The sequence below is a fragment of the Zingiber officinale genome, chromosome 6A (assembly GCF_018446385.1).
Source record: "Zingiber officinale cultivar Zhangliang chromosome 6A, Zo_v1.1, whole genome shotgun sequence".
NCBI classification, from domain to species: Eukaryota; Viridiplantae; Streptophyta; class Magnoliopsida; order Zingiberales; family Zingiberaceae; genus Zingiber; species Zingiber officinale.
Window position 1 is genome coordinate 49,698,865 of NC_055997.1, and position 16,241 is coordinate 49,715,105.

The 16,241-nt window shown below is 40.1% G+C and overlaps 1 protein-coding gene across 1 annotated transcript; it reads right to left on the reverse strand.

Annotated features, from left to right (window-relative positions):
* Positions 1 to 13,832: 13,832 nt before the first annotated feature.
* LOC121994787 (NAD(P)H-quinone oxidoreductase subunit S, chloroplastic-like) lies at positions 13,833 to 14,237 on the reverse strand. The gene has a single exon (XM_042548708.1). The coding sequence runs from the start codon at positions 14,235 to 14,237 to the stop codon at positions 13,833 to 13,835; it is 405 nt and encodes a 134-aa protein (XP_042404642.1).
* Between the last annotated feature and the right edge of the window lie 2,004 nt (positions 14,238 to 16,241).

Sequence of the window (16,241 nt, forward strand, 5' to 3'; positions counted from 1 at the left end):
ACCATTTCCAATACTAAAAGATCCACCATAAGTATTAGGTTGTCAAAATCTAACGGGCAATCTCTGACCTCTTGGGTGACGTCCATGGTGTCACCGGAGGGTAGAGAGATAGTCAGTCGTTGCGATCTGAAAGTGGGTAATCTACCAATCTCCCGCATAAAAGTATGAGATATAAAAGAATGTGAGCTACCAGTATCTATCAGTATATCTGTAGATAAGGCATAAATAGAAATCGTACCATGGAAAATGGATCTGTCGGCCCGCTGCACGTCCTCTCTGGTGATCGCATGAATACGTCCAGTCTCTGGCGGTGGAGGAGGGGGTAACGCTTCCTGCGACTGCTGCATTTGGGCAGGAACCTACCACTTGTGTCGGGTACCTGGTAGGTCCAGGTGGCGATGGTGCTGAGTACGCCGTAGGCTGGGCTGGAGCAGGTGCAGGGTATGCCGGTAGTACCCCTGATGGTAGGAGAAATACAGTAGAGATAGGTACACTCGGCACAGCCGAGGTAGGTACCTCTATAGGAGCCATCGGGGTCTGAGAGCCTGACGCGCCCGCAGTATGCTGAGTTTGTCCCTGACTGACAGGCTCAGCCCCAGTAGGCATCTCTGGCGAATCTAGAGATCCCAAGGTCCTAGTACGTGGTTGTCCAGCACCACGTCTCGCAGCAATACGTGTAGACCTCCTCATATCTGTTATGTTATATCACAGATATCACTACCAATATAACAATCATAAAATAACATCATACCTATTTGCCGTCTGGAGATGTTCCGTCACTGTCCAGTCCCCAAATTGATCTAGGAATTCCGTATGAGAAAATCACCGAAAATCCATACAAATCCGAAACGGAAGTCCGAAACATAACCATAATGGAAATCCGTACAAACCGAAATAGATATCGAAATATACAGAACACCAAAAGCAGGTATCATAACCCGCTCTGATACCAATAAATTGGTATCAGATAAATCTCGAAACTGCAACACACGGAAATCAAACAAGTATCGCCAACTTGGCTCTGATACCAAATAAATCAGTATCAGGTTATCCCAAATATCCAAAATATGAAAACAAAGGATCGTATACCTGTGCTTTGATACCAATAAATTTGTCACGCCCCGGAGGAGTCCCTGTTCGAAGAAATTTCGGCAGCATCTCCTCTGTACGACGGACAATCTGAAACTTTCTACATCACCCTCTGGGCCACATATACCTCGGCCAACACGGCCGGAACAATAACAATAATATAAACAATCACCCACGCAGTTAATAATTTAACAAACTGTAATAGTGATAATATGACTCAAAAATAACCCTACTCAACTACACTCATAAAGCACAAAACCGATGTCCTACTCCACTACACTCATAAAGCTCAAATCCGACGATAAATCAACTTACCTCTTCTACCGTCTAAACAGGCGTGAAGTAAAACAAATCCAATAAAACTCATAGGCAATAAGAATCCATACAAGATCCAAATGTATCAACACAAACAAGTCCAAACATAGTCTAAAACAAGAAAACCACAAGATCATCACACATCCTCGTGGACTGCAGGGGATTAGCGACTGGAACTCTCCTGACAGCATCAACCTGAAAATAGTAAATATCCACGGGGGTGAGTCAACTCCTCAGCAGGTAACAACTGATATGCATAATAAAGAAAATAACATCTAGCACTAATCATGCGTACAGTCTCCTGATACTAGAAGGATAAATGCAACTAAAATAAGCAGAAGAAAACTGTACTAACCAGGACCAAGGTATAAGGATATCAAGGTCATCAGACCGAAAGAGTCATAAATCCTGTATGCATGTCAAACATATGCATCCATCCAAATGCAGCAAATAAATGCAGCAAACATAAACACAACCAATAAATGCATCATGCATATGATGCCAATGACATGTCCTGGTCACCCCTACTCTCCAGTCAGTCGTCTCACACACAATGGAAGACCGAGTGGGTAGGGCTGTGACAACAGTGCACTCTGCCATCACTACTCCTGATGAGTGACCGAGTGGACGGGATGTTGTCTGAGTACACCTATCCTCCTTACCCCAAATCATAAATGGGGGAGCTCAATGCTCTCATCTCCCGGTACACGATGACGGGGAGGGATCCCTGTCCTGCTACAATGCTGCGTCACACTAACCCATGAGTAGACCAACAGAGCCCTTGACAGAGCACCTGCTGCAACACACCCTTCCTGAATATACCACTAACCCATGAGTGGTCGTGTGTGCAGATACATGTAACTGGCGATGTGCTCAACATTAATGGAGCCGACAATCGCACAGCATGCAATCATGCGAATGGTGCATGACACTAAGCATGACAATATCCTAAACCAATCCATATATATATAATGTGTACCCTAGAATAAATTGACCTAATCAATGGTCTAGGTACACAGGTCAGATAAGGAATCTAAAACCCTATGTCCTGGACATAATAGAAACATGGTTGTGTCACTACCCTTATATGCATGTATAATCAGGTAGGTACTAGCATGATGTGCATAATAAGTAAACAACCAAGCATGTAACGGATCAGGTAGTGACCAATCGAAGCAGATAACAAAACACAATCATTACTATATGTTATAAACATTACTATGCATATCAAATGACATAAAGTCAAAGTACCCGCCTCCAATAGAAAGGATCGTATCCGCAATAGATCCCTCGTTGAGACACCGTCTCAAATCAAAGTCCTGTATCACCAATATTTTAGTTTAGCTAATTCTATCATGCATCCATTAACTAAACTAAATCCTAATCCATTGATCAATTAGGGTTAATGAAATTAACCCTAACCATTCCACCTTCTAATTAGGACTTACTATAACATAATCCATCACAGATTCAACACAAAAACACATCTAAATCTGTACTTACCCACTGCTAGAGGAGGTTGCTGCCGGACCAAGAACAATCCACAGTAAAGCAAACCCTACTGGAAATCTTTTCCCCTCTATCGGATTAATAAGACGTGAACATCACCAATCAAAAATACCTAACTACATAACACAATGCCTTACCTGAAGTGGAATCACGGCTGCCAGTTACTTCCTCTGCCCGAGACTTCACTGAGAGTGTCTGAAGAAGGGGCCGAGAAAGACCAGACATTGGAATCATGGCCAAATAGGTGGCTCAGCAGTGGAGAACTAGGGCAGATTAGGAGAGGACTCGATACTCCTCCTTCCGACCAAAACTTGCTGACAAAAAGGGGCGGCGATCTAAGATCTCCACGGCGAGAGGCTAAGAGGAAGAGGTCAGCGTCAGGAAACTAAGGCTCGACGTGGAGAAGGTCGGCGCTGTCCCATGCGGCGACGGCACTAGGGCTGTGGAGAAGAAGAAGAAAGGAGATGGGTCGACGACAGGGAGAAGAATAGACGAAAATGTTGTGCGCGATGTGGCTAGGGTAGAAATGAGAAGAGGAAGTCGAGGGGTTTTGTCGCGAGAGGGGGAGGAAACCGCTCGGGGAAGGAGGTTAGGGCTCGCGGGCAAAGAGGAAAGGCGAAAAATAAAGAAAAGGGAAAAGAAATAAGAATAAAAAGAAAATCAACATTTCCTCGCTTAAATGGGTAGCCTAAACAGGCTTTCCCGGGGCCCAGTTTTTATCCCCGCGAACTCGTCCATAAGGTCTCTGAAAAATTTCCGAAAAATTTCCAAAAATTTTGAAAAATTCCCTTATTATTATTCTCTATTTTCCGATATTTTACATTCTGACAACCTTGGTTCATATGTTTGCTCGATCGCCCGAGATTACACTACTGAGCAAGTTATGTATACGCTCGACCGGGATTCTATTACCGGGCGAAATATGCTTGTATTGTGTTGATACTTGTGCGAATTTTGCTTATCGAGTCATGTTGGGCCTTATGACTACAAAGATTGCTTAGGAATGTACGCCTTTAAACTCAGTGGAGCTTTTGCTTGCTAAGTGCTCCTAGGTTTATTGACCCTCAGTTATTTTAACTTGGCCAGTATTTTATGTTCGGTCATCTTTATACCACCGAGCGTATCAACAAGCACTAATCCTTCATTTGTTATAATTCGATCTGGCTTATACTCTCGACCAGACTTACATTCTCAGTCGATATTTCCTGCTCAATCAAGAATTCCTCGTTGGGCGTAGGCGCACTTGCTAGTACTTCACCCATTTGGGTTTGCTCGATCTCATATACCTATTTATATCATGTGCTCTATTATTTTTATCTCGGCTTGTCTAAAGTGGATGACCGAGATTTGCTTACCGGGCGCATTTGTCTAGACCGAACCTCCTTACTTCCTCTTTCTTCTCCTTATATCCCCTTTCACATTATTACACGGACTTCACTCCTTATAACCCATATCACTTGCCCCCCCTTCAAGTCTAGTCGAAGGAGGTGTGTCCGACTGACTAGACTTGAGTGTGGCAGTGATCTCGTGACCCCAGCTACAATAATCCCGTGACTCCTGATATCATGATCCCGTGACCCCTGCTACAATGGTCCCGTTACACTTCCAACTATTTAAATAAGTGTGTGATCCTTCCTTCTACAACATTCAGTTTTGCTTTCTCTTGTTCTACTTTTTTTCTAAAGATCTTATTGGAAGTTATGGCTTCAGATCCTCCTCCTTGGGATTAATTGATACGCGAGAAGAAAAAATCTTTAGAGGCTATGCGAGCCATGGATCTACATCATTCACCCCAATAGGTACTGGAGGTGCGTCTGCTCTCAGGTCAATCACAGGTCCAGTCAGAAGTGGCTTTGAGGAACAAAGCCTATACGGAGTTGAAGCAAAAAACTGAGAAGTTGGATAATTTAAGAGCCCAGCATACCTCAGAGGTAGCCACTCTAAACAGAAAATCTCATGCAGATGGTTTACTAATATTTCAACAGCAACAAGCTTTGGATCAGCAGAAGGCTAAGGTGGTTCTTCTGCATGCCAAGTTGACTTAAATTAGGTCAGAGAGGACCTTTCAGTCACATGTTTCTGAGGGGGAACCATTCAAGTGTCAGAGGACAGGACAAGCCTCTTCCTTCTATCTGGGCTATCACTCTACTACCCGCCCCCACTTAGGATGGGAAGAGCAATCGGGTGGCTCTCATTAGATTCTGTTGGGTGATAAATTTTTGTATCAGTAATATTACCGAGTAAAATTTGTTTTCGTCCCAAAGAACATGATAATAAGTCGGCTTGTTTAGGTGACCTTTCAATCACATATTTGTATAGTGACCTGGTATCTCTAGATTTGTTGATCTGTTGTGTTTGTGTATGGCAGCTCAAGAGCTATGGTTGTAAAATTTCTGATAGTGATATGAAAGCTTCATGTTAATGTTTAAGGAGTATGTCTAAAAATAGGTCATCAACTACGCTAGAAATAATTGAACAAAGAATTTTAGGTATAATCCCGAATGAGTATGAGCTTAATTAGATCTTTGGACTTCATTCTATCTACAAAACTCGGTCGGGATTGTGCTTGGTCAAAATATTTGGAGCCAGGCCTCACCCCAATTTATATATATTTTCTCCTCATTCTTCTCTTTATTATGCTTAGAAAATTGAACACCGTTTTCCACATTTCCTCGTTGTTGATTGGTTCTTCAACGGAAAGAGAATATTGGAGGCATATGGTACAGCGACAATAACCCGAGCATGATTAAATCTTTTATGTCCATCATAAATGTCCGTTCATGGATTCTTGCCACGTGTTGCCTATTTCTTCTTCTTGACGTAATGATTCACATGTTTTTTCAGTAACGCCCTATTGCATTCTTCCCTTAGCAAATCAACGGCTTCACTTGTGAGGGTTCTTCATATCCAACGGCCCTTATTATCTATAATATTATTGAAAAAACCCTAAACCCTTTATCTTCTTACCTTCTTCGTCTTCCTCCTCGCGCTCTTCACTGGTGCTGTTGTTTAGTGTTTTTTAGCTTATACTACCTTTTCTTCCTTTCTAGTTTTCTCCTTTCATTCATTTCTTTCGAGGCTCCAGTAAGTTATCTTTCTTGTGTTCCTATGTTATTCTATGGCCGAAAAGTCTTTCGCCGCTTGGTATGCCCAAACTTCCTCCACCTTCAGTAAGGCTGATTGGGCTTCTATCCGCTTGGAGTATGGAGTTTCTAAAGAATATCTCATTGAAATTCCTACTCCTGACGCTCGCCCTCATCTTCCCCCCACCGGTTATATCACTTTTTTCAAAGATCAACTGATAGCTGGACTATGCTTTCCCATTCCTCCTTTTCTAATAGAAATAAGCAGATACTTTGATATCCCTTTACAACAATTTTCCCCTAACGTATTCCACTATCTATGTGGTTTGTACATGATATTTCATCTTTTGGGCATTCCCCGACTCCCCAAAATTTCTTTATGTTTTCCTACCGCAAGAGGTCGAACCCTGGTGTCTTTTTGTTTCAATCAAGGCCTATGGTGACCTTCTTTGAAGAAATGTCGTCTTCCATCAAGGGTTGGAAATCGCGTTTCTTTTTTGTGAAATTTCCCGTGCCTATCCCTTGGTCTTCTTATTGGCAATCCTCCCTTCCTGCTCTTCCGGATGTCAAAGAACTACATTGACACTCTTCCTTCACTACTTATTCAGAAAGACTATTAGGTTGTCGCCTATTCATTCATAAATGGATACACAATGACCTTCTCTATCTATTTGGTTTGAGCCCCGTCAAGATAGAGCTTCGCAGCTCTCTTAGTGAGTTGTAGTTTATCTATCAAAATCCCTTTTTACTAACTAAAATATCTTTTCTTTTACGTAGTGGATGCTCTGTTTGAAGTCGCAGTTGATGAGAAACTATGCTTGGAAGAGGAGGCACTCCGTGCCAAAGAGAAAGAACTTCATGATAAATTGAGAGAACCTCCTTTAGCAGAAGTTTCTGCCTCCACAGGGATTGCTTCCAGTTCTCATGAGGCAGCCTTCGAAGGATCTTTCCCCGACCTTCCTCCAATCATTGAGCTCACTTCTCCAGTAGGTTCAGAGAAATCTCCTGAGGAAGCCCCTACTAAGAAGAGATGCAAATTGACTCTTGCCCCTTCCTCTAAGCAAAGAATTGTATCCCGTCCTGCCAATACTCTGTTGGTAGCTACTCGGAATATCGTACTGGTTCCCCTATACAAAAATTTTATACAAGTCCTGAACCATTCCTAACAACCTATTGTGTTCTTTAGAAATTAAATTTGGAATCGCAAACAGAACTTAACATTATTGATTCCAAATTCAACTTATCTGTTCTTAGAGGTTTAGACTTGGATCGCAAACGATGCTTAACATTATTAATCCAAACCACCCATGTTACAAATTCGATTAAATATTTATTCAGAGATCGACTTCTAGGTTAAACATGACGAGACACTAGGCCTTCTTGGGTATGGGATCATCCACCACTTCCTAGACAAAGTCTTTCAACAAAATTCAATATTTAATCTCCTTATATCAACCCTAGGTTTAACCATTAAGAACAATCGAATCACAAGATCAAAAAATAAAAGAAACACAAAATCGAATCATAAATTTGAAACCTAGAATCGTTATCCTCTTATGTTTTCTATTTCAAAATCTAAACAAAAGAATAAACTAGTTATGATGCGGAAACTAATAACTAGTTATACCTTTTGTAGCTTATAGACCTCACGATCTTCTATCGTATTCCTCTTCTTATCTCGGACATCGTGTAAGCGATGATCTACCGAGATGAGAATCCACCCAAGCCTCCTTCTTCTCCTTGCAAGTTTCGACCACCAACAATCTCCTTGAGATGAAGAACTTCGACGACCAACCAAGCTCCAATGGATGCTAAGAAACAAAGCCTCCTTTCTCTACTTCTTCTCCAAGCAAAATCCGGCCACCAACCAAGCTCCAAGGGTTGATGCCGCCGACCACCAAAGAAGAAGAAAAGGAGAAGAGGAAGAAGATGAGGGCCAACCACCACCAAGGAATAAAGGAGAGGAATAATAGATGTATTGTTCTAAGGTGAGGCACCTCTACCCTCTCTTTTATATTCCTTGGTCTTGGCAAATAAGGAAAGTTTTATAATTATAATTTCCTTATTTTCCTTGCCAATGTCTAAGAAGGAAAATTTAATAAAAAAATTCCTTATAAACCTTTCAATGGCCGGTCATATCAAATCCTCCAAACAAGGAAAGTTTTAAACACAAAATTAAAACTTCCTAATTTGTTTCCGAAAATTTTTAAAATAAAAAATTTTCTTTTAAAAAAAATCCCTTTATGGTCGGTTATAAAAGAAAACTTTTATAAATTAAAATCTCTCTATTAAAATATGTGCATGATTACAATAAGAAATGTTTTCTTCAAAATTAAAATCTTCCTTTCAATCTACAAATTAGGAAAGATATCAAACCATTCTCTTAATCCTTTGTAGAAACTAAAAAAGGTAATATTTAATTTTAAAACTCTCTTTTAAAATCATGTCTTCCATATTAGGAAAGATTTTAAAATAAAATCTTTTTAATTTTAATTGTGGTCGGCCACCCTTGCTTGGGCTCCAAGCTAGGGTCGACCATCACTTGATCCATCCAAGGCTTATCTTGGCCGGCCCTTTCTTGGGCTCCAAGCTTGGCTTGGCCGGCCACCTATGGATGGGTAAGAAGGTGGGTTTAGGTGGGTATAAAACTTTATAAATAAGAGGCTACGATAGAGACCGAGAGGAGGAATTGGTTTTGGTCTCCCGATGAACTTGAGCTTTCCGTGTTTGCCCCAAACACCCAACTCGAGTTCATCAATAATATCTCATTCGACTAAAGAGTTATTATTGCACTACCGTACCAATCCCATATTACTATATGGGCTCCTTTTTATCATGTGTGTGTTGATCTCCCTATGTTTAAGATATTGAATGCTGACTAATTAAATGAGTTACTGACAACTCACTTAATTAATATCTAGCTCCAAGAGTAGGACCACTCAATCTTATCGTCATGTCCGATTAAGTCCACCAGCAGGGTTTACATGACAATCCTTATGAGCTCCTCAAGGGGGCATCATCAACCAAGATTACTAGGACACAGTTTCATTCTATAATCAACAACACACCATATAAATAATATTATTTCCCAACTTATCAGGCCTATTGATTTAACGAGCTAAATCACACCCTTTGATAAATTAAAGAAATAAGTATTAAGTATATGTGCTTGTTATTATATCATGATTAAGAGTACACACTTCCATAATAATAGAGGTATTGTTCTTTTATATAGTGAGTATAAAAAGAAACTACCTCAAATGGTCCTGCTCAATACATTCAGAGTGCACTAGTGTAATTTTATAGTTAAGATAAACTAATACCAAATTATACTACGACTATTCCAATGGTTTGTTCCTTTCCATCTTAGTCATGAGCTACTTTTTATAACTTATAAGGAACTGATAACATGATCTTCCGTGTGTGACACCACACACCATGTTATCTACAATATAAATTAATTGAACAACTATACTTAGCATATAAATGTAGACATTTGACCAATGTGATTCTTTATTTCAAAATAAATATTTACAAAAAGCTAGGCTTTTAGTATACACTCTAACATACTTCTCTCATAAATGTTACTCCTTCTTCTTCTGACCTTCCCCTTTCTACTCTATATTCTACTCTTGCTTCCTCCTCTTCCACAAAATTACCTACTTGCAGTGATAGCTCCCCTCCTACTTTTGTTATGGCATTCTCTGACCCAATGGCCTTACCCGCCCGAGGGGAAAAAGGTCAGAACTCGACATTTTTTATTTTTTACCCCCCTTCACCCCAAACTACTCTAACTTCCATGTCTTCTTCTACTCCTACTCTTCCTATATTGTTTTGTGTGTGTGTGTGTGTGGGGGGGGGGGGGGGGTCTTTTACTACAGCGTGGGAGGAAGTTCGCCAATTGATTGAGGGATTCTATCTTTCTGAAATGGCTTATAGCTTCTCTCTTGAGAAGACGAAGGTAAAATCGTTTATGCTTATACTTACATTTCCTTAAGCGCTTTCTTAATGACCCATTGCTTCTACAGTGCTGGATAAATAACATGAATATAGCTCGTTTATTGCATAACCTAATCGAAGAGAATGGGGTACTTAGAAGACAAGTTTCAGAATTATCTTCTGCCCAGACCACTGAGAAACTAGACAATCTCTCCTCTCAGATACAAGAAGCCCGTCATGTTGGGTGCTGCCAGAATTCTGTTCTATTTCCCTTGTACAAAAATTTGTACAAGCACAAAACTTTTCCTAGCAACTCATGTGCTTTTTAGAAGTTAAACTTGAATTGCAAATGAAACTTAACATTATTAATCCAAGTTCAACCCATGTGTTCATCAGAAGTTAAAACATATTACAAAAGTTGATTAAATATCTATTTTAAGGTTTGGCTTCCAGGTCGTTGGTGAGGCACTCGGCCTTCTTGGGTATGGGATCATCCACCACTTCCTAGATATAGCCTTTCAAAGAAATTGAATATTTAAACTCCTTACAGTAACCTTAGGTTTAACTACAGAAATCTCAATCGAAGCACAAAATTGCTAGCCTCTTGTGTTGGTATTTCAGGATCCATACAAAGGAAAACTAAACTAGTACACAGCGGAAATAATTAACTAGTTATACCTTGCTTTGTATCTTAAATACCTCTTGATCTTCTGTTGTATTTATCTCCTCCTCTTGGACATCGTGTGGGCAATGATCTACCAAGACAACACCACCCCGAACCACTTCTTTGCCTCCAAGACTTTCGGCCACCAAGGGATGCTAGAATAGGGAGCCTCCTTCTCTTCTTCTTCTCCTCCAAGTAACCGGCCACAAGAAGATGGAGCTTCTTGATGCCACCATTCCTTGGTAAAGGAAACAAGGGGAGAATAGAAAGGGAAGAGGGTCGGCCAAAACAAGGATTAAACCAAGAGACTTAGGTTGTGTTCTACCATAAGGCATCATCTACCTCTCTTTTATAATCCTTAGTGAATGTAAAAAAGGAAATATTTAAAATTAAAACCTTCCTATTATGTGTGGTCGGCCCTTATTTGGGCAACAATTAAGGAAAAAGTTTAAAGTAAAATCTCTCTTTTAACCCATTGTGGATGGCTACAAAAAAGGAAAGATTTTAAAATTAAAATATCTCTTTTAAATCCCTTTGTGGATGGCTATAAAAGGAAAGTTTTAAAAATTAAAACCTCTCTTTTAAATCCCTTTATGGATGGCTATAAAAGGAAAGTTTTAAAAAATTAAAATCTCTCTTTTAAATCCCTTGGAGGATAGCTATAAAAGGAAAGATTTTAAAATTAAAATATCTCTTTAAAAATCCCTTGGAGGATGGCTATAAAAGGAAAGATTTTAAAATTAAAATCTTTCTATCAAATCCCTTGGAGGATGGCTATAAAAGGAAAGATTTTAAAAAATTAAAACTCCCTTTTAATTCCCTTGTGGTCGGCCCCTTGCTTGGGCACCAAGCAAGGCTTGGTCGGCCACCTATTGGGCTCCAAGAAAAGCTTGGCCGGCCATTGCTTTGGCACCAAACAAGGATCTGGTCGGCCCATTACTTGGGTAAGAAGTAGACTTGGTTGGATACGAGGCTTTATACATAGAAGCTACAATAGGGACCTAGAGGAGGAATTGGCTTTGGCCTGCTGATGAGCTTGAGCTTTCTATGTTCGACCCAAACACCCAACTCAAGTTCATCAATAATAGCTCATACTACTAAAGAGTTATTATTGAACTATTGCACCAATCTCATATTACATTATGGATTCCTTCTTATCATGAGTGTGTTAATCTCCCTGTGTTTAAGATATCGAATGTCCATTAATTAAATGAGTTACTGACAACTCACTTAATTAACATCTAGCTCCAAGAGTAGTACCACTCAACTTCTTTATCATATCGGAACTAAGTCCACCTGCAGGGTTTACATGACAATCCTTATGAGCTCCTTAAGAGGACATCATCATCCTAATAAATAGGACATAATTTCCTTCTATAATCAACAACACACCATATAAATAATATTATTTCCCAACTTATCGAGCCTATTGATTTAACGAATAAATCTCACCCTTTGATAAATTAAAGAAATAAATACTAAGTACATGTGCTTGTTATTATATCAGGATTAAGAGTGTGCATATCCATAATAACAGAGGTTTTGTTCTTTTATGCAGTCAGTATAAAAGGAACAACCTCAAATGGTCCTGCTCAATACACACATAGTGTACTAGTATAATTTTATAGTCAAGATAAACTAATACCAAATTACACTACAACCATTCCAATGGTTTATCCCAATCCATCTTAGTTGTGATCTACTAGTTATAATTTATAAGGAATTGATAACAAGATCTTCTATGTGACACCACACACCATATTATCTACAATATAAATTAAATGGGCAACTGCATTTAACTAAATGCAGACATTTGATCAATATGATTCTCATTTCAAAATAAATATTCATACAAAAATCAAGGCTTTTAGTATACATTCTAACACTTCAAGCATTACAAACTAAGACAGAGCTATCGGACCAGTATAAGGCCGACCTAGAAAGCCTTCAATCTCAGTTTCGGTTGGCCACTGGCCATGGAGAGGAGTTATTATCCAAGTTGGAGAAGCAAAGTTCTGAGGTCGACCAATTGTCTTCCCAACTACGATCACTGAAAGATACTCACACGGCTAAATTAGTAGACCATCTATCCACTCTGAATCTTAAGGAGGCTTCTTTAAAAGCTTCCCAAGAGGAACTAGCTGATTATAAGGCCAATGAGGATGCCCACTTTCAGCAGCGCAAGAAGGCATACCTTGAATCTCCTGCCTTCATGAAACCCATGGTGGATTCCTTTTTAAGAGCTCTTAGCTACGGGGCTACTGATGGGGTAGCACACTTGAAAGAGCTAGGATTATTAATTTTTGATCCTCCAGCCAGCTTTCCGGACCAGAGGAGACTAGTGAAAAATTAACCTCCTGATCTACTCCCTAAGCTACTATAATCAGGAGTAAAGTAATGTTTCTGGTGTTATCATTGTAATTTTTTGTGAGGAATCTTCCTTTTCTTGACGTTATACACTTCAACTTGTTATTAAGTTTTCTTTATGCATATGTTTTTCATGTTGTCTTTGATTGCTTGATCAGTGAATAGGTAACTCTATTTTGTATATATATCTGTGTGTGTGTGTGTGTGTGTGTGTGTGTGTGTGTGTGTGTGTTTTCTTACTTTTCCCATATATGTTATTATGAATCTTCACATAGTTTAGGTTATCTGTTTGGCCTACAGTGATTGATTAGGTACTTTATCTCCCTTTATATACTGTGGGTGCTTATTTAATCTGTAATGGCTAGGTGAATTGGCTTGCCTCGGTGTTTTTAGTTCTCTTGTTCTTTTGCTCGACCAACTTACACTACAACAAAAACCCTCATAGACATCGGTGGAACAACAACAGTTTTAAGCAAAAACCGATGTCTTTGAGTATTTTACACCAGTTTCTCCAAAAATCGATGTCTATGAGCGCAGATTTTTGCTCATAGACATCGGTTTTTTAGGCGATGTCTATGAGCGCCTTTTTTTCGTTAATAGACACCGATTTTAACAGTGGTTTTTAAAATCTGATGTCTATGATAAAATAAAATAATTTAATTTTTCCACTCATACTTAGCCGAAATTTGCAACACTTCATTCTTCCCTCCAAACCTAAACCTATATCGCATACTTAGCCCTAAACCTATATCGTCGCTACGGCACCACCACTTTCCTCCGGCCATCTCTCTCAGCCCCTCATCTCCCTCTTCTCCTTCTAGCGTACCTGCCTCTCCCGATCAGGATCAAAACCACCTGCTTCGGTCCTAAGAAAAACCGCAGCATAAATGATAGATGCAATTCCCCGCTTCGAAGAGCATACCGGCCTTCTCGTCGGTGACCCTCTGCATGATCCCACTGTACATGTGGAAAGAGTTCTTGGGGTTCTTCACAATCACGATCATCCTGGGCAGGAAAAGGGGAAGCTCGGGGAGCTTCGGCTTCGCCCGTGCCAGCAACACCGCGATTTTCTCCTCACCGCCCGCCCTTGCCTTTGCCTCGGAAGGAGAAGGGTTCCGCTGGATGAAGTCTTTGAGGCCCTTTTTGCTGCCTGGGAAGCCTCTGGTGAGGCCGAAGAGCTCCTTTTCGAAAGCACCTTCGTCCACGCCGACGACAGAAGGCGGGGCAAGAGCAGGTGGGGAGGCGAGAGGAGGCGAAGGCAGCTGTTCCATGGTGGTCCGCTGGAGCTCGTGGCGGATGCCTCACTCGCCGTTGCAGAGGTCACAGCCACCCATGGTCTCCGAGAGGTCGAGCTTGGCGTAGGGGGTGAAAGTGAAAGCGGAGCGGGTCAGAGGGGTGGCCTGCTGGAGGAAGGTGGAGTTGCGAGAGAGAAGGCGAGGGTTGAGTGTAGTGTGGATGGGAATCGAAGTCGCCATGGATGGATGGAAGGAAGGAAGGAAGGAAGGAGATCAGGTGATTCGTCGAGTCGAGCAGGAACGATCGCGAAGGCTGCTGGTTGGAGGAGGTTTCCAGACCAAAAAATACTCAATCGCATCGAATGTTTAGGGTAATTGCATTTTTTTATCTAACACCTATATCGTCGCTCGCTTCGCCGTCGACGAGCACAACAAGAAACAGGTCTCGCGCTCCTCCTAATTACTTTTTTTTTCTCTCCCAAAATTGGGTCTTTTTCTCCAGACCAATGTTTTTCGATCTGTCGATGCGCAGAATGCGCTTCTGGAGTTTGCACGTGTTGTGAAGGCGAGGGAGCAGGTTGTCGTTGGAACTCTGCATCACTTGACGGTGGAGGCAGTTGAGGGAGGGGAGAAGAAGCTGTACGAGGCCAAAGTGTGGGTGAAGCCATGGCTTAATTTCAAACAGGTTGAAGAATTCAAGCATGTTGGCAAACAAGGTAAATCTAGCATCACTTTACTAAACGCATTCTTAGTTTTCTTGTACACTGTTGAAGTGAAAAACATAGTGAACATGAAGATGGTAAAGATTCAAACCAAAAAATGCAAGGTCAAAAATATACGAATTTTTCATGGTCTCTTGCAGAGATACCTATTAAGTTGCCATTACACTTACATCACACCACATCATAACTCCATTAGATTATCTTTCCTTTTATAAACAAGGAGTCTAAGGATAGAAGTATATCGAGCGTCTAGATAAGTGAGATTAGATCGGTAAATATAACACTAGTAAGATTAACACAAATGCATGAACATGATATTGTTGTTTTCAGTACTGATTGCAATACTGAGCCATCTGTTCACACAATAAATGTGCCCAAATCTGGGAAACTGAAGGACCTTATTCAGGTTCTAGGTGTTGCTTCTTCATTGAGAGACAATGAGAGTCTATTGATTGTTGAGGCATGTTTTTTTAAAATAAAAAAATGTTATATTCAATCAATGAACTTTTGCTTTAGTAATGAATTAACCATTATTGAAGCATCCATAGGTTTATGCTAATTGCATTATCCGTTTTCTGGATGAACCATCAGATTCAATATCCCTGATACCAAAAGATGCTGAAAAATCTCCAGTTGTTATTTTTGCACACCAAAGATTGGAAGAGTGAGCTTTATAATCTCTATTTGTTTTTGCTCCGCGTGTTTTTGAAGTTATTGTTTTCCTATCAAAATCAAATTTCATGTCTGGATATTCTTTCAAGATATTAAGTTTGCAGTAATGCATACAAGACTTTTAGAACTTAAGCTAGTTTCTTGAGGAGAGTAGTTCCACATTGTTTCTATTATTGCATTATTACTCTAACTAACGATGACTGATGGTAACTTACCATTACTTTTGCATACAGGGCCTTACAAACATCAAGCTTTATCAATATTTGCTTATTTGGCTATACTAGAATGACATAGTAAGTTTGATAAGTGGAAGGGATTTTCCCTTTCTTTCTCAGTGGTTTCCCAGATTCTTCAATGCATTTGTGTTCAACTCCTGTTGATGTTGAGTAATTTGCTTTATCAATGTTAGCTGTGACCTTTTCTGCTCGTAAGAATTCCCAGACAAATAGAATAAAATCATGTATTTTTCGTATGCATTTGTAGATATTTTTAGAGGCATTTAGTTTGCAAAAATATACTCCGTCCAATTAAATGCTATTACTAGAAACAATAATAGAATGCAGATCATCATGAGAAAATACGATCAGAAATAATAAAGATCTGACTAACACGTCTAATCTTGACCTCAGATATTTGGATTCTTAAC